The 18,218-nt window shown below is 51.5% G+C and overlaps 1 protein-coding gene across 1 annotated transcript; it reads left to right on the top strand.

Moving 5' to 3' along the window:
- The first annotated feature begins 1,494 nt into the window (after positions 1-1,494).
- Positions 1,495-9,169, top strand: LOC120600732 (membrane-spanning 4-domains subfamily A member 8-like). The gene is made up of 5 exons (XM_039860247.1): positions 1,495-1,551; positions 1,969-2,028; positions 2,919-3,047; positions 7,869-7,982; positions 8,156-9,169. Exons 1-5 carry the CDS (start codon positions 1,495-1,497, stop codon positions 8,258-8,260), a joined length of 465 nt encoding a protein of 154 aa, XP_039716181.1. The 3' UTR covers positions 8,261-9,169.
- Positions 9,170-18,218: the final 9,049 nt, after the last annotated feature.

The raw sequence follows: 18,218 nt of genomic DNA, 5'->3' as shown, positions 1-18,218 counted from the left end.
TCACACACACACATCACACACACAATACCTCCTTGTCCTCCCCTCTCCACCCCTCTTCCTTTTTCTCTCTGCTCTTACACAGTCTGCCTCCTGACTCACACACCTCCCTGTGACTCAAATGCAACTTTTCTCACACGCAGCAAAACCTCAGAGTAACCTGGATGTCAGTCAAGCCACGCTATCCCAGGAGATTTAAACAAAATAGCCTGGAGCCATCCCCACCCTCGTCCACACGCAACTTCCGCAAGATGGCGGCCGTTCTTGGGCGTGTCCTGGTCTCCGTGGCCGCTCTCTCTCTCTCGTTCCCATTTGTGTCTCATCTTCCAGGACTGAGGTCTTCTTCTCTCTGTTCCACACAGACCCAGACTTGGAACTCGGCCCCCATGTCTCCCCTCGACCACAGGCTCCCGTGTCTGTCTGTCTGACAGACCTCAGTGGAGTTCGGGGCAATGGAGAGGGTTAACCCCACAGCCACAAAATAGCTGCTATTTGGTGCTAGGTTCTCTTGGACACTCTCAAGTGCCCGGCGGCTGCCCCGGCGCCTCGAAGGCCCCGCTGGCCGTCTTCCCTTCGCCAGATTGCTCGGCCCCCATCAGCCCTCGTGACTCTCCCTCCTTTTTGCTCTTTGTCGCCTTCTTGACTCCAGGACGATCTGTTCCTTTTCTGAGGCTCATTCCTGTTCTCCTCCAACCAGAAAGACCTCAGAAAGACCGGAGGGGACATCGGAAGTCCAGCCTTCTGTTCCCTTCTTTTCTCTTCAAGTCTCTATAAACAGAAGGGCGTGAGGTTGAGATTTATTTTCCCACTTGGAGGAAAAATGGCATTCCCCTTAGAAGCCATAGGCAGCCAGCATGAGTTTTTATCATAAATACCCATTTCCACTCCCTGGCACATGCATCTACTGTGAGTGGGAGGGAGTGTAGGGCGCGGGTTAAGGACGTGGGTGACATGATTGGAAAAGTCTTAAATCAAAGCTAAATGTAGCACGATTCATTGCAAAAATAAAAAAGAACGTGGGATCCGGAGTCAACTACCTGGATTTGATTCCCAGCTCTGCTATTTGCTAGGTGGACTTAGGTGAATTATTTAAAATTTCTAAGCCTCAGTCTGCCCACCTGTACAATGGCAATAATAGTAGTGCTTGGTAAGCCATCATGCAGTTAAGTAAGGCAAGGTCCAAACAGCACCTCACGTAGCGCTCAGTGAAGCTTTTACTAAACCGTAACCAGCACGGTCCCAGACCAGTTACACTGACAGCCGCTCTGCCTGCAGAATGCCGGTGTTGAAATAAATGCGCGCAATCTGCCCCATCATCCTCGTAGTCGATGTTCAGCACTGTAGAGACGCAGGATTTTCCGAGTAACTGAAAGGTGCTCGCCCAGATGTGTAGACAGGCCAGGACTGGTGTTGGGCAGAGGAGAGACTGGGGACTCCTCCTCTCTCCCCCCAGAGTCCCATGCCTGAGTCCTGAGGTGAACGCAAGAATCCAACGAGATGTGCATGTGGGAAAATACAAGACAAGGAAAGAAGCAACTTCGAGTAATTTACCATGTACGTGATCTACTACGTGCAAGATATGCCAAATTCCAGACATGAGGCACAAATTATCTCACCATGATGACTCTTAGCAAGGCATAGCTGTTGTTGTTTTTTCTATTTTTCGGACGAGGAAGTAGAGACCTAGAGAAATTAATAACTTTTCCAAGATCACATGAGTCTCAAGCCAGAATTTAAAACCAGGTCAGCTGAATCCTGAATTCTATATCTATCTCTGGCACGTGGTACAAAACAGCTCATTCATTCCTTCGTTCGTTCGTTCGTTCGTTCTTTTCCCCATGTCGAACTGGCAGTCCCACTCGAGAAGTCCAGCATGTGTGACGGAAGGTGTGTGTGACCGGAATCACGGAAGCCTGAAGATGGGGGCCCTAACTTCTGACTTCTTTCTAAACTTCCTCTTTTCTGCACCAGTTTATCATTTCAGGATCCCTCTCGGTGTCAGCAGAAAAGCAGCCCAAATCTCCTTCCCTGGTAAGTCACATCCTGAGACAGGCTATCCCAGCTGGGGACTTACTGGAGAGACACCCAAGGGGGGAAAAGAAAGCTTTCCTTCCCTCATCCTTGCACCTACTTATAACCAGACACAGGGCACTGACACCCACGCTCACTCATACTCACGTAGAGGACCATGTGAACGTGGCCAGAGTCACAAGTAGGAAAGAGTCCGGAGGATTCAGGAGAAAGAGGGTCAACACAGCTACACCTTAGTTAAGGCATCAGAGTGTGGAGACAGAGAGACAATAGCTTTTCTAAGAGGCTCTTCCTGGAGGAGGCACGAAGCTGCCAGGGGGCCCAGGGCAGCCCTCCGGCAGGGCGGGGCACTGTGAGTAGCTGCAGCCCACAGAGCTGGCCTCCAGCCATTCCTGCAGTGAAGCCAAAGGAGCCTCAGGCACCAGCTTCCCTAAGGAATCCAGCCAACCAACTTTGCATGTCAACGTGGACCAAGCTTTGTGATCCCCTAGCAATGATCCAAGAAAGTACCTTTGTTTCTCTCACAAGCAGGTGGTCTTAAGCAAGGAGCCCCAGGACTACCAGGTCCCTCCACCAGATGAGATTGATTTGAAAATCTCCAAAGGTTATTTTTGGGAGCATTTGTCCCACAAGATTCTATGAAGACCCATAATCCGTGTTAAAGGCTCTGAGAAGTCCTGCACCAAAGGCTGTTTTAACTTTGTTCAACCCAGGTTTTTTTCAAAGTTAATTTATTCCCAAACCTTTTTTGCACAGAACATCTCTCTCTATTTGCTGCAGAACTAGGGTTCCGGGGGATTCACGTTAAGGAACACTCGTTGAGTCTCTGATTATCTCGGTGACAATAGTTTTCCTCTCTTACCCTGACCTTCTTACCATGTCTTCTTCAGGTGAAGTGCAGCTTGGGCTTCAACATCGTGAGTGTAATCTATTCTGTGACAGGAATGATATTCTTCATCATAGACATGAGTATCAACTCCCTATATGTCTACACTGACTACTATATCCACTGGAGTTTGGTGAGTATCTCTCTCAGCCATCGCTCCGCTGGGTTCCAGGTTAGCTAGTTTACACAATCACTGAAAAGGGCTTGACCACCAGGCACTGCGGGTAGCGCCAGCAGAATCGAAGCAGAGTTTAAAGTCCCTGACCAGCAGTTTTACTGCTGTGATGCTCTAAGTACGTGACTTCTCTTAGTCGTAGTTTCTGCTTTCATAAAACAGTACCTACCTCATGACACCATTGAGAGAATTAAATGCAGTTATACATAGAATGCTCCCATACCCACCAACCCTCGCCTCTGCTCACATGCTTGCCTTCCTGCTCTCTACTCTAGACAAAGCGGTCAGCAAAGCTTTTCTGCAAAGGGCCAGAGAGGAAATATTTAAGCCTTTGCAGGCCACTTGGTCTCTGTTGCGACTGTTGAACCCTATCCTGTGGTAGGAAAGCAGCCAGAGAAAATATGTAAATGAATGGGCGTGGCTGTGTTCTGATAAAACTTTATTTACAAAAATAAGCAGCAGAGAAGACTTGGCCCACAGACCATAATTTGCCATCTTGTGCTATAGACCAGCAGAGTCCACTAGAAATGTAATGTGAGCCACATATGTGATTTTAAATTTTCTAGTCGTCATATGAAAAAAATGAAATTAATTTTTATAATACATTTTATTTAACCCAATAGATCCAAAATATTATTTCAATATGTAATTCATGTAAAAATTGGTTAACTCAGTATTTTGCGTCTTGGGTGTCACACCTTTGACATATCGGTGTTCATTTTGCATTTAACAGCACATCTAAATGTGGGATTAGCCAACCTCAAGTCCTCATCGGCCACAGGGGACTCGCAACTGCCACATTGAAAAGCGTAGCTGTAGATGAGTCCCAATAAACCCAATCTCTCCATCTGCACAACAGAGCCCGCCCACTCGAGGTCGTCACTCTAAGTTCTCTGCTCTCCCTTACCCCACCCCTCCTTCTACATCGATGTCCCCCCTTCTCTCAAGCGTTTCCACCGGCATCTACACACGCTTTCGTTTCTTTCGTCTTAAAAGAACAAACAAGCAAACCTTCTCTCCGTCCTGCGTCAGCCACTATCCCATTTCTCTGGTCCTCTCTGCAGAAAAATCCTTAAAGGAATTGTGTACGCTCGCAGTCTCCAACTCTCGACTCTCGCCATCTCCCTGGAGCCCACGCTCACCGTGCTCCCAGCCTCCCTCCTCCAAAATCCTCCTCCGCTCAAGGTCCCCGATCGTCTTTCTCTTCGACGGACGGTGTGTGGCTTCCAGGCTCCGCTCTGAGGGGGGTCTCATCCACCCACCGCGGTCGCTCTCTTCTCTGTCTCCTTCTCTGTCTCCTCTGGTTTTTCCTCTTCCCGCCATCTCTTAGGAATCTCATCCAGTCTGGTAACTTGAAACACCTCTAATGACAGTGACTCCTGACGCACAGCCCCTGCCAAAACCTCTCTCCCCAACTCCAGTCTCTTGTATCCAGTTATCTGCTCACCATCTTGAAATGAAAATGTCCCAATCCGATCTCCAGATTTTACTTCCCAAACCTTCCTTCGGGTTTCCTTATCCTGGTCGATGGCAACTGCATCCTTCCGGTTGCTCAAGACAAATCCTTAGCAAAATCTTCGGTCCCCGCCCCCCTGCAACTCCTCCCGCACCTCCCAACCAACTCCCTAGGGAATCCTGCTGGTTTGACCTTCAACTTGCATCCAGAATCCAGCCATTTCCATCAGTCTCTCCATGACCACACTGGCCCAAGCCGCCACCACCTGTCGGCTCAGCCACTACAACAGCCCCCTAACTGATCTCCCTGCCTCCACACTTGTCACAACAGCAGCCAGGGGTCTTTCCTGATCAGTTCTCTGCTCAGAACTTTCACTGCTCCCAACACTCCTGCCCTGGCCTCCAGACGCTGGCCCTCTGGCGCCCTCTGGCTCCCTGTCCTGCAGCCACACTCACCTCCTTGACGTTCCCTCAAATCACTCGGCCTGTTGCCACCATCTTGGGGCCTGAAATGTCCCCCTGCCTGGAATGCTCTTGCCTCCAGTTACCTCAAAGCTCCCTTCCTCCCTCCCTTCCTTCAGGTCATTGCTCAGTAATCACCTTCTGAGGGACGCCCCTGAACAGCTGTACCTAAAGTCGCAAGTGTCCACCCACGCTAACCCCTGATCGACTTAGCCCATAGTCTGAAACACCTAACGAGCTCTACAATTTGCTGATCTATTACACTTGATGCTTCCTGTCTGTCTCCTCCCACTGGAATAGAAGCTTCATAAGGAAGCTTCTGTTTCGCTCACTGCCATCTCTCAAATCCCTAGAACCGTGCCCGGCACGTATTTGACACTTCAGAAGCACTTGTCAAATGGATAAGCAAATGCACCAGATAGGGTCTCTACTTGGCAAATGGTAGCTATTAACTGCTATTTGTATTCAATCAGGAGGGCCTTCCCAAGACTTTGCTCTCCAAGATTCCTAAAAAGAGCCTCTCCCAGAGAACTTTTCTCTACCAAGCCCGTATCATTTACCAAAAGTACTTCGAGTTCTTTCCTTCCCAAGAATATTTTATGACTCCCAGTTGCTTTAGGTTTGAAGTACAAAGTCCTCAACCAGCTGCCCGTTGCTCCCCGGAGATCTGGTTCCAGCCCCTCATGTCCCGCAACTCATTTCCATTTGGAACCCTCAGTCACCCTGAACTCCAGTTACTCCCACCCACTGAGAGAGGCAGACACTGAAGAAGATTTAGGTATGTTTTCCTGCTGGAAAAGAGCCTACCAGGGAGGCACAGATTGCCCAGAGTAAGAAATTAGGAAGCAAACGCTGGTGGAGGAACCAAATGCTAATAGAGGAAGATGGAGAGAGACTCAGAAAAGAATAAACCCCAGAAGCACAGCCAGGGTCCTGGCATGCAGAGAGCAGTAACCTCTGAGTCAGAAAACTTGGCTTCTGGTCTCAGTTCTGCCAATGTCTGACCTTGGAAAGGGAACCTCCTCGTCCCAGCCTCCCGCCCCACCTCTGGCCTCAGCGCCCGCATCAGGACACGGAGGGCTGGACTTCACAGCTTTGCATATGACGTTCCCAAGGCTGGGGCGCTCCAGGAGCGCGACAGGCATGAATTAATGCCCATCAAATAATGAATGCCTACGCTGCTCGAGGGACCCTTTTCCCTCATGGGAGGTTTTTTTTAATCTTTTTTTTTTTTTTTTGTAATTTAGTTTTAATTTCTCAATTACAATTGCCATACGATATTATATTTATTTCAGGTGTATAACGTAATGATGAGACATTTCTATAACTTACAAAGTGATCACCCCAAAAGTCTAGTACCCATCTGACACCGTATACAGTTATTACAGTATTATCCACTATGTTGCCTACGCTGTACTTCACATTCTGGTGACTACTTTTATCACTGCCGATTCGTACTTCTTAATCCCTTCCCCTTTTTCACCCAGCCTCCCACCCTCCCTCCCATCAGAAGGTTTTATTTATAAAAGAATGTTGTTGTTCAAACACATCTGAGAAGGACCGGCATCGGTTATAAAGGCCCTTCCCATGATTCACGACGACATCATCATCCTGCCTTTCCCTTTGCCTGGGACGCCCTGTCCGACCCCCACCCTTTCTAAATCTTATAGTGAAAACGAATCTCTGTCTCTCCTTAGTGCCCCTGAGGTACTTTTTTTGATTCCTTTATAGCTCTTACCATGAATGATGTGAATGATCATTATCTGCATCCGCGTCTGCCTCCCTCACTAGTTTGTGCCTGTCAGGACCCTTTATCAGCCACTTGTACCAAACAGATGTTAAACCATTGCTTGCCAAGGTGAGGAGGAAGAGCAGAAAGTCTCTCCAAAAGAGAGAATTCTGCGAGCGGCCAGCTATAACACTGATGCCATTTAAAAAATAATTGACAAACATTCGTTGGGTACCTACCATGTGCCATTCACTTTTACTTTCATATTTATTATCTCATGTAATTGGAATCCAAATGGTAATTCAGGTTATTCATCCCTTGTCCTTTAAGATTAAAATGGATTCTACCCAAACTCTCTCCCCAGACACAGTGGGAGACCCTCTTCTCCTGGATATTCTTGGACAATAGCAAGGAGGAGCTTAGATGTCTCCTGGTCCTTAGGTGAAATCTACTACTGCTGAATTCGTTCGGTTTGGGGACCCTTTCACTGAACCTTTTCCCAGGCTAAAGACAGCCCCAATTAGTCCTCTCCACAAAATGCCATTGTCACAAGCTAGGAAGGTTGTCTCAGGAGCCGATGCTCTGTCTGGGTTCAGAGGGATGGTAGAGGTTTATATCAGAGTCCAGGAAACTACTGGTGACTGCAGATTAGACACCTTTGTTTTGTAAAGTTGTAATTTCTCATGGGATGGCTTTTCTGCAGGCTCCGCCATCCTGCCATGTTGTTCAGGCCCATCTTACCCCCCTAATCATCTCACTTCCCTCCCTGTGGCTCGTCCATACCCCCAGTCACTTCCGACACAGAACAGTTTCACTGACCAACGGTCCAACTCCAGCCCCCACCCTCAGGTCTCTCCCGCCATACCTGAAACCAGTCATCGCGGTGTTTCCCTGAACAGCGACCACCCTACCCCTTAGAGGAACACTCATAGTTAGTGTTAAAATGACAACTCTTTCACAAACGCACTTGACCCTCACAAAAACCTGGCGAGCTATTTTCTCCACAAGGCTGAGACAAGGCTAGGGGACTTTCTCAAAGCCGTCACCATGGTCCACTGCAGAGCCACACCTCTGAGCCTGACCCCGGACTCCTGGAGCAGCGCTCATGACCTCCCCACTCGTTCTGATTTCAGACCCCTGGAATGGCTGTTTCCAGTGTGCTGCTCATCTTCTGCCTCCTGGAGTTCTGCATTGCATGCACAGCTATCAACTTTGGATGCCAACTGGTCTGCTATTCACACAACCATGTGAGTCCCGGAGGCTCCTCAATGTGTGGAAAGATGCCCCAAAGAGGGTGGAGACGAGAGCGGTCTTCATGCCTCCCACTCTTGCCCAGGAGCGGGAGGAGTCTAATGGCCTTGAGCATCCCTGGTCCTTCCTGCACCCTTACTACTGTGCCTCCTGTGTCCATGTTTTCCAGGTGAGCATGGTCTTACCCAATGTCTATGTGGCAACATCCACTGTCATCCCAGAACCAGCGAACCCGCCACCGACTTATTCCACTGAGGTGCAAGGCTCCAAATAAGCAAAACCAAAGGTTCTAGAAGCATCTTTCACTGGGACCAGCCGAAGACCTCCCTTTCCTGGGCTTCTGAAACTCACTTCTTTCCTCCTCGACTGCTTAAGGGAAATGTCACTCTGACTGCCTGCATTCTGGACGTACTTCAGTTCAGCATGAAAATCACGCTGTTCTTCTTTGAAAAAGGAGACAGGGATTTAAAGTGGATTTTAACCTCCCTAGGGTAGCCACGTGTGGGGATTCCGTATGCAAATATTCATACACCTCCCTGCGTGAACTTGTGTATTAGAGAAACCTGTTATCTAGGCAACCGGAGCTTGATTCTTTGCACTATTCACTCATTGAATAAATACGCACTGAGCATTTGATATGTTCAAGGCTCTATTCGCAGCAGGAGGAGGGTAAACACTTGTGAACACAAGAAGTCCTTGACGTTAGGAAACTTCTGGCCTCACCAAGAGAACAACGTGAGCAATTTTCTCTAATACAGGGCAGAATGTGGGGATAGGCAGAGGGAGAACAGAGAGGGATGTGATTTATTCTAGCACTGATGAGGAAAGCAGAGGGCAAGCCTGGTCGAGGAAGCGACATTTGAGTGGGTCGTTAAAGGAGAGCGTCATTTGGTTTGGTTTGGTTTGGTTTGGTTTGGTTTGGTTTGGTTTAGTTTAGTGCCATAAGAGACCACACTGTTGAAAAGATCTTTAGAGAGAGTGAGTCATCCACTAAAATCATCAGTTCTTTTATATTTTTTATATACTGTTACCACTGACGCAATCGTACTCATGAACAAACATTATCTAAAGATAGCTCCCAAAGTTATGAGGCTAGTAGATCTTTATAAAAGAATAGGGACCACTTCAAAGGTAAATGGCTATGTCTCTAATCTAGATTTACACAAATTAAGTTAAATATTATTATCCATGATGGCCCATTGGCTTTCAAAAGGTCACAGGCCAACAGATAACGATAATCTCTAAAGTCCAGGGGCCATCAAATCTTCCTTTGCTACAGAACCCCTGCAATGATACATATAGATAGATAGATAGATAGATAGATAGATAGATAGATAGATAGATAGATAGATCGATCATTTGGTTACTAAATGATGAACACGATTTTATACTTGTAAATGTTTTTAGGCTCTGACTTTATCTAAGAAGTTTCCTCTGAATGGCTTTCTGTTCAGACTTCTGTCTCCTGCACCTGCATCTTCTCTGACCAGGGAGCCTTTGGTTGCCCATCAGCTAGTTGGAAATGGCTGAGGGTCTAAGCTCTCCAGTGAGTGGGTTTTCATTTGCTGGAACTGAGTGGGCCTTAGGAAATCACAGACAATACAAATGGAATACGGGGCATGTAATATTCTGATTCTAGACCAACCCTTAACCTATCTGTTTTATAAGCTGAGTGTTAAAACTTTGGGCCCCCCAAAAGGGGCTGGCCTTTTGGACTATTCTCGGAGGGCTGGATGGTCAGAGCAAGTCTGGCCTTTTCTCCATCTTGTTCTTTATTGTTGCCTCTCACTGCCCCATCAGATTCCACACCTTCTCATTCCACAGATCTCTGACCCTCAACCTTGGTCCTCCACTCTGCCCTCAGAGCCTCCTTCTCGGCTTGTCCGAACTGCGAGTTGACTCAAACACTCCAGGTGTGTCTCACCTCCTACAATGTGAATCGTCTCAGAGAGAGCATCTTCTAAACATACTTGGTGCTTCTCCAGAGAGGTGATGCCTGCCACCTGCCACTTGCCCTGCTGACATCACCATGGGGCTTGCTGGAACAGAGTCCCTTCCCTCTCCTACCACCTACCCTATTAGGTCTTTGTGCTAGGCCTCTCATCCCAGAGGGTCCCTTCATCATCCTGGGGCGACAGCTCACTGCTCCCTGTGAGCAATGAAATCACGTGCTTGCTCTGCATCGTCCCACAAGCCAACCGTCTGCACACCCCCACCCACTCCCGCCCCCTCCAGAGCTATGATGCAGGAAAACTGAGGACACCTTAGACATCTATGGATAGATGGGAGCACATAGCCAGCGAGGGCAGAACCTTTCCCAAGATTATCAGCGCAGCCGGGAGCACAGGCAAGACCAGAACCAGAACTCCAGATGGTCAGTCCAGGGCTCCTTGCAGAAGCAGCGACGTGTGGCGGGGAAGCAGGATGGATGACTAAGGCCAGAAGGCAGTGTCTCTACTCCTTGGCTCCCATCACTTTCATCCTGGCTTCTCCTCCCCACTTCCCATCCAGTGACGAGACGGCTCTCACCAAAGTCGCCAACGCCTCCCAAATGCCAAGGTCAGTGGTTCTGTTTCCAACCTTAGCCTTTTTGATCTCTGCAGGAGTTGGCCTAACAATCCACTCTCTCCTTAAAACACCGTCCCCTGGTTCCGCTTCAGCTTCTCCAGATGCCCTCCTCATTCTCCTACACCCACTCCCCTTTCTCCTCTTGTACCTTGAGCGTTGCTCCCCGATATGGCACTGCCCTCTGCCCTCTTCTCAGTCTGTGTACTCAGACCCGTCCCACATGACATGGTGAGATTCAGAATCAAATGCACTGCCAAGCGTTTGTACCACTTTCCAGTCGGGCCCTGGGTCCTGGGACTCATCATCGTCTAATTTGGGATTTCTTATGAAAGAATTGTCCTTAGACAACTCTACTGAGAAGTTCTTCTAAAGAATGAACCAAGTCTAAGTGGAAATCCAGATCAGACCCCGCCCCCCCGCCCCGCCCCCCGCAAGTTATCACCTGGGAGATAAAGAAATGGCCCTTCCGCCTCAGAGTCGAGCGATTGGAGGACTGGACAGGACTCGGTCCCAGCACATCTATTTCCTGTCAAAGCCTCTTGGAGGCCCAAGTCTCACCCTTCCTTTGGTCATCCCGTCTCCCGCCTTCCAACCCAAGTGAAAGTATTGTCAAGTACACTTTTTATGTCTCATAAAGTTAATCGCCCACCAGGAATCAATAGAAAGAAGCTATACAAATGCAAAGGGCAACGAAGCCAAGACCAGCCAGCTTACACTTCGCCCAGCTAAGAGGCCATTATCACTCCACAGAGGACTCTTCCCCACACCCAAGACAGAAGGCATCCCGCCATCCAAGGATACCCCCCACCCTCCACTATGGGATGTAAGTGCTCGACGAATATCTTTTGACTGGACTCAATCTTCTGGGAGAAAAAAGAAGTTAACATTTATTGAGTCCTTCATGTCTCCCAGGTTATTCTGCTTCATGTCCCCTCTCACCTGCATTATGTTGTTTTATATTCGAATAATACAGAGTGGCATTATCTATGTGTTAAGAACAAGCAATCGGAAACATTTGGGGCTCAGGAAGGTCACATAATTGGCCTGAGTCCAGACCATTAGGAACCAGTGGAGCTGGATTTGAATCCCTGTCCGTGCCCTTTGAGCTCCTCATCCTGTCAGGTCTGCACTGCTGGCCCCAGGACAGAAATAAAGCATGTGATGATGGCAGTGATGATAATGTCACTGTCCTTGGTGTCCTAGAATCACAATGTTCCAAGCTACTTGCTCATGGTGAGAATGAATTGGCTGTGATCCACTCACCCTGTCTTGCCCTTGACCATCAGAGGTTCCCCCGGTGACAGGAGCTATAAACACATGAGCATGGCTAAAGGAAGGACTCTATTTACACATATAGAGATTGACAGGCAACTGAAAAGGGTACAGTAAGTAAATGTTAGCAGTGGTGCACCCACCGGTCTCTAATGGGACTGGGGTACAGCCTTCAGCAAATGTTACTCAGCAAAACACAAACACAAACCAAGCAGGAAATAAACTAGATGGAAAGATACAACCAGGCAATAAAGAGCATTTCTTCCTTCAGCCACCAGCCCCACACCAAGAAGGAAAAACACAAATAGAGCAGAGGAAGGAGAACAGAAAACTGCCTGTGAGAGTCGCCGTCTGTGACCGCCTCTTTCTCTGAATGTAAGGAAATGAATCCTCCTCTCCCTCGATGATTCCTGCTACCTCCCCCACCTCAGTCACCCACTTCCATGATCACACCTTTACCTGCTCATTTTCACAGCTACACCGTCCCGCCCCCCCAAGAACCTCAGTCGCAATGTCTGCCTCTCCAACTTCCACCTCCTCCTTTTCCAGCTCATGGCCCCAAGTCCTATAGTTCTCAACTCCAACAGGACTTACAACCCTTCAATCTCCGACCTTTTCACTGGCTGCTACTGCCTTCCCGCCCTTATTCGCCCGTTAGACCTGCATGGCCCACTTGCAGGTAGAGAGAACGGGGCTTGTTGTCTCGTGCCCGTTTGCCAGATGAGAAGGCTGAGGCTCAGAGGAGTTAGAGATGACGCCTTCTCACTGCAGGAGCGCTGGCAGGAAGGAGGACAAGAGAGGCTTCCTGGGGCCTCCGGTCAGACCTGGCGCATGGTCGCTTCTGCCACATTCTGTTGGCAGAGGAAGTCCCAAGGCAGCCCAGTTTCAAGAGTTTGGGGAGACGGACTCCAGCTCTAGCTGCATGGGTGTGGTACGTGGAGTAGGGGAGCGCTAGGGTCATTTTTGTAATGCAGTTGCCACACCGTTCGACCCCTGATTTAGCTGAGACCTGCCCAGGCCATTCCTGAGCAACCCCCCACCACCATCCCGAGCCCACAGGTCCAGGGTCATCTCCCTGCCTTTGCACACAGGCCTCGGGGGCTATTCTGGCAAGACACACTGAATCCAGAAACTGATGCACGAATTATCTGTGCCTCTGCCACTCGAATACCACTTTGTGTGCATACACACATACACACGCGCGCACATGCACACACACTCACGCTCACACGCACATCCACCAACACGTGTTCCCACCTCATACACCCACATTCAGATACGGTCACCTAGTCACACACACGTGCTCACACGTGTTCACACTCACACGTCCTCTCACCGACATACTCTCACACATGTTCTCACACTCACGCGCATGCTCACACCTGCACACACTCACTCTGCCCCTGCCACGGGAAAGCTGTGGACTAACAGCAGGCGCCTCCTATCTAATGTTGGACCAGTTTGGGTGGAGGCGTCGGGCAGCTCCCCGCCCGTCGGGTTTCTGTCCCTCCTCAGCGGCGCGAGGGTGCGGGCCTGTGTGGATGCCGCTCCCAGCTCTGACATTAACAGAGGGGCCCCGGGAGGCCACTTGCTCCTCTGGGCCTCAGTCTCCCATTCTGTAGGTTGAAGGAAGGAACTAGACCCTCTCGCGGGAGGCGCTCCTGGCTGGAGGCCAACGATCCCACCAGCAGCTTCCCCAGCCCCTCGGCGGGACCAGAGGGGTGAGGCCTCTGAGCCGGGCGGGACTTGAGAACTTTCCAGAGGCAGCAGCTCACAGCAGAGCGGAGCCCCAAGCCCCACACGAATAGCAAGGCTTTCACATGAATATGTGTGAACTCAGGAGAGGCAGCCGCGGGAGAGCAGAGGCAGCGCGGAGCGAGCGGCCGGCACAGCGGCGGCGGCGGCCCGGTGAGTACCCGCTGCCCGACCCGCTGCCCAGTCCCGGGGCCGGAACTGGGGCAACGGGCCGGGGGAACGTCAGGTCCCGGACGAGGGCAGAGGCAGAGACCGGGGCAGAGCAGGTGGCGGCCCGAGGGTCTTGCCCCACCTGGCACTGGGAGGGCCAGGCCAGCTCCCCGGGCCAGGCCAGCTCCCCGGGCCATCCGCACTACCGGCCGCCCACGGACAGAGACCGGCCAGCCCAGGACCCCGGGCCCTAGCGCACGGGTGATGGGGTGCGAAGGAGGGGCGTCTGTCCTCTCTCCTCAAGCCAGTCACTGAGACGACTCGGGTATTCCCCAGAGACCCTGGAACCCTTACCGTCACCCCTCCCTGCCCCCCACCCCAAGGAGATGGAGTCTTCCTCTCCACCTCCTGCCCCCGCCTCAGGTGTGACTCCCACCCAGACACAGGCACCCTAAGGAGAGGGAAGGACCTGGCAGGGATCCTGAGCTGGAAACCAACTGAGGGACGTTATTGTCTCGCCCCTCATTTATAGATTGGGAAACGGAAGCCCAGCGAGGGGCAGGGGCTGTCCCACCCCCAGGCCCTCGGTGGGGGGTGGACAGCAGAGGGAGTGGAGCCCTGCCAGGGCCCCGGTGGTGGGCGTGGTCCAGCCTCATGGGTGTGGGCACAGGAGGCCTGCTCCCTCCACCCCCCATCATGTGTTTGCATGATGGGCATCCCCTCCATGCCAGTCCCAGGAGGGCTGAACTGAAGGAACCTAGATGGCCTTCCGCCAGCCCGATGCCACAGGGTCAGACTTAGATAGAAAGGGCAAACTCCTGCCTTGTTGACAATGCCATGGGGCCAAGAGGCAAGCTGTGACCTGGGAAGCCTGGTGACAGGCAATGAGCCCTTTCTCCTGGATGGAGTGGGCTGACCACTGTGTCTCTGCCTGCCCAGGAGGGCCCTGCAGAGGAGCTCCCAGGAAAAGCACATTCACTTCACCTTAGTTCTAGAGAAACTGGGAGCTGCTGGGGGTGATTTTGGGGACCCACCGTGACCATGCCTCTGCTCCATCTTGCGGATGGGGAAACTGAGGCTCGTGGAGAGTAAGTGACTGGCCTGAGATCATACACCTCACTTAACATGTCTGAGCTCAGTTTCCTCAACTGGGAAGAATACTAGTACCTGCCTCCTCAGGTCATTAACAGGAGAAGCGAAAAGGCATCGCATGCCTCCTGCGTGCCAGGCACTGTGCTGGGCACTAGATGGGCATTCTCCCTTCCAAAACCCACAGCGCCTGGGTCAGGATGAAACTGGGGCAGTCCCGTGGCTTTTCTGATTGCTCTCAGGCCAGGCAGAGGCCCTGACTCCGTCGCCGGGTGTCCAATCTTGTGTTATGTCACAACATGACCTGGGGCACCCCGGTCCTCAGTGCAGCACAAGACAGGTAAGGAAGGGACTTGGTGGGCTCCTCCCTCCCCGGTGGGCTACCTGCTGAGTTCCACCCTCTCCAAGGCCACAGGAAGGAGGAGAGGACGGGAAACGTGCATTTGCCGGCTACTGAGACTGGCAGTGTTTAAGCTGACTTCTCTGCAGAGCTGTTTTATGGGATGTGTGGAGACGCCCCCCTCCCTGGGGGTCTCGCTCATGTGCACCTCCCCCAAGATGCAAAGGATGCAGATCAATTTCTTTAAATCTCCTAAGGCAGCCTCTCCATCTTGCCGGAAGGTGAACAAGGATGCAGCCCCTTCCCCACCGGCACAGTACCCACATAGCTCTATATGTCGCCTTCCAAAATCTGCTCTCAGTGTCCACTCCCGACCATGTGGGGGAGGGTGTCAAAGTCATTTCTGCCACCTGCTTTTTGCAAGTCCCTCCGGGCCGTCTGTGACACAGCTTCCTCCAGGATCTGGTGTCAGCGAAAACTTCTATTTTAACATCTCTGACAAATACGCCCGACGTCAAGGCCCACAGCCTATCCCACCCACCACACTGCTGTTTCTGACCCCGTTTATTGGTCAGCAAAAACGGCCGAACGACATCTACGTCACAGGGCTGTGGTAAGGATCTGTGGTTTCACACAGCTGGAAACGCTCTACGTGAACTGTATGAAGCTACCACTGCCCGCCCAGCTACTGATTACATGCACCGTGGTGGATGGGTGGGTGCCTTCCGTGTCTCTGTCAGAGGCAGCCATCCTCCTGGTGGCTATCTTAGAAGCTCTCGGAAGCTGGGGACCCTGAGTGTTCCTTTTTCCCACCTACCTGTCGCTGGCGCACATGCATCAGTGTTTAGGGTTGTCCCCGGCTGATAGGTTATTAGGGAGTTGTCCTTCTGGTGACACAAAGCTGGGACCCTGGGCTCGGTGGCCTCTGGAATAGGCAGAGGGGTGGTCCCTGGCCGAGGGTGCTGAGATGCTGGCGGCAGCTGCTGGAGGGGGCTGGGTTGGGAGAGGAGATTGGGAGTCTCGAGAACAAAGTGACACTTTCTTGCCCAGGACTGTCACTCGACCTGCCTCATCAGCAGAGAGGCTATTTTTATAGGTGTTTCCGCCTAAGGAGGGTGAGGTCTCGGTTTTAGTGTGTTTGTCACCATCTGCCCAGGAGAGATGCTGTTAATGACGCAAGTGCCCCCTCCCGGGGCCGCTCAGGCCCCCTCCAAGAACCCAGGAGGAGTCCGGCCGCGGCGCCGGCCCTTCAGGCCCCGGAGAATGTTTCCAAACACGCCACAAACCACCATGGCCCTCGGACTGCCCTCACCTGTCCCTGGTGAAAGGCCAACCCTCTGGGCAAAACGGTGAGGGTCTCGCCAAGTTAAATTGGTTCCACGTAAAGGTTTTGTCCTTTTATTCTAAAGTTACGTCCTTCCTCCCTCTCTGTGTGAAATATCCCTTCTAGATGGTGGTGAGAACATGGACGATTTCTTTCCTTGAGGAAGCTGGCAGTCGGCAGACTCCTGCAGTCCCCATCTGTTTTTTAGTCACTGTTCCGTGAACTCTGAGCGCTTTAGAACTATTACCTCAAGGAACAAAGTACGAGCCTTGGTCCCGCCCCTGACAAAGGCAGGATTCGAACCCAGGAGCAGATGAATTCCATAAAGCTAGCAGGCCCTGGGAGACGGCAGTCCAGGGCCTTCCCCAGTTCTTCCTCCGAGGCGCTGTGTGACCACGGGAGACGCCCTCACCTTCTCTGAACTCCTGATTCCTCATCCCTACACACGATTAATAATCCATGCCCGTCTCTCCCTGACCATGGGACGAGGGCTTAGAGGTTCATTATTCACACCCCAAGAAGCAAAGACCCGGGGGCAGGCGAATGCTCCTGGTCCCAGACCCTCCCCCTTGCTGCCATCTCCCTCTCTCATCCCGTTTTCTTGGACTCTCGGGCCAGGTCATCTTGAGCACTGTCCTCAGCAACTGTCTGCCGATCCCCAATATGTCTGGCAGGGAGGGAAATGGCCAACAGGTGGGGAAGGAAAATAAGATGGAGAGAGAGAGAAAGAGAAGAGCAAAGGAACGGGCAGTGAGGGAGGTGAGTGCGAGGGCGGGTCCCTGTCCTCCCTGATGACATCCCTGAGCTCCACAGCCAGGCTCCGAGCGGAGCTCCCCTCCTCCACCGACCTGTCCCTCCCGGCAGGGACCCTGCTCTGCCTTGCAAGAGACACCCTGTGAGCGCAGGACATCCGGTCTTAATTCATCTTTGTATTCTCAGCCCCTACGTCTGGCTAAGTCAAAATAAATGCTCAATAATCGTCTGCTGGACTGAACTGCAAGCTTCTCTTGCTCTTCTGACTGGATCTGGGCCCCCGTAGGCGAGGACTCTGCGCCTGACCCCTATGCACGGTCACTCTGCACTGGAGGGCTTTCATCGGGCTTGTGTGTTGCTTCAGTCTGATTCCCACCGAGTCCTATGAGATGGCACCAGTGTTCTCACCCCCCACTTTACAGGGACGGAAACTGAGGCACGGGGAGGTGTCCATCTTGTCCCACGCCCCCCAGAAACTAGGGGAACCGGGACTCAAATCCTGGCTTCTGTCCCCACAACCTTGTGCTGAACTGAGTAATGCCCATGAGAAGGATGTTTTTAATTCCATTGTGTCCTCTGGCGGATCCGTCACTCCGCTGCTTCCTGAGAAAGCCATCGCCTGACAGCTGGGTGGTTTTCCCAGGATTTGCTCAGGCGGCACCTATATAAATTTCCATAATCCATAATGCATGCGTATCTCGGCTACTTTAATGGCGATTGCTTGGGTGGCCAAAGGGAAAGCCTCCCACAGCAGGAAATCACCCAGGGGATTATTTATAGCCAGGGCCCGGGGACAGGAAATGGCGAGTGAGTTCCCCTCACAGATGGAGAGACTAGTGCTGGCTCAGCTCTGCCTAGTACAAGCTGTGTGTTCTTGAGCAAGTGGCTTGCCCTCTCTGGGGAAAGGAGAAGGTTTAAATCCATGCTCCTCCTAAAGGTTCTTTCCGTGTAATACAGCAGAGATCGAGACCTCGACTTCTA

The sequence above is a fragment of the Pteropus medius genome, unplaced genomic scaffold, assembly GCF_902729225.1.
Source record: "Pteropus medius unplaced genomic scaffold, Ma_sr-lr_union100, whole genome shotgun sequence".
NCBI classification, from domain to species: Eukaryota; Metazoa; Chordata; class Mammalia; order Chiroptera; family Pteropodidae; genus Pteropus; species Pteropus medius.
The sequence above is the reverse complement of the archived record's forward strand: the minus strand, read 5'-3'. Positions and strand labels throughout refer to the sequence as shown.

Bases quoted from the DNA above. Each gene is read 5' to 3' on its own strand.
- LOC120600732 (XM_039860247.1), top strand. From the start codon at position 1,495: ATGTGCATGTGGGAAAATACAAGACAAGGAAAGAAGCAACTTCGAGTA. The intron at 1,552-1,968 runs GTACGTGATCTA...TTTCTGCACCAG, and splicing joins AACTTCGAGTAATTTACCAT to TTTATCATTTCAGGATCCCT. The intron at 2,029-2,918 runs GTAAGTCACATC...TGTCTTCTTCAG, and splicing joins AGCCCAAATCTCCTTCCCTG to GTGAAGTGCAGCTTGGGCTT.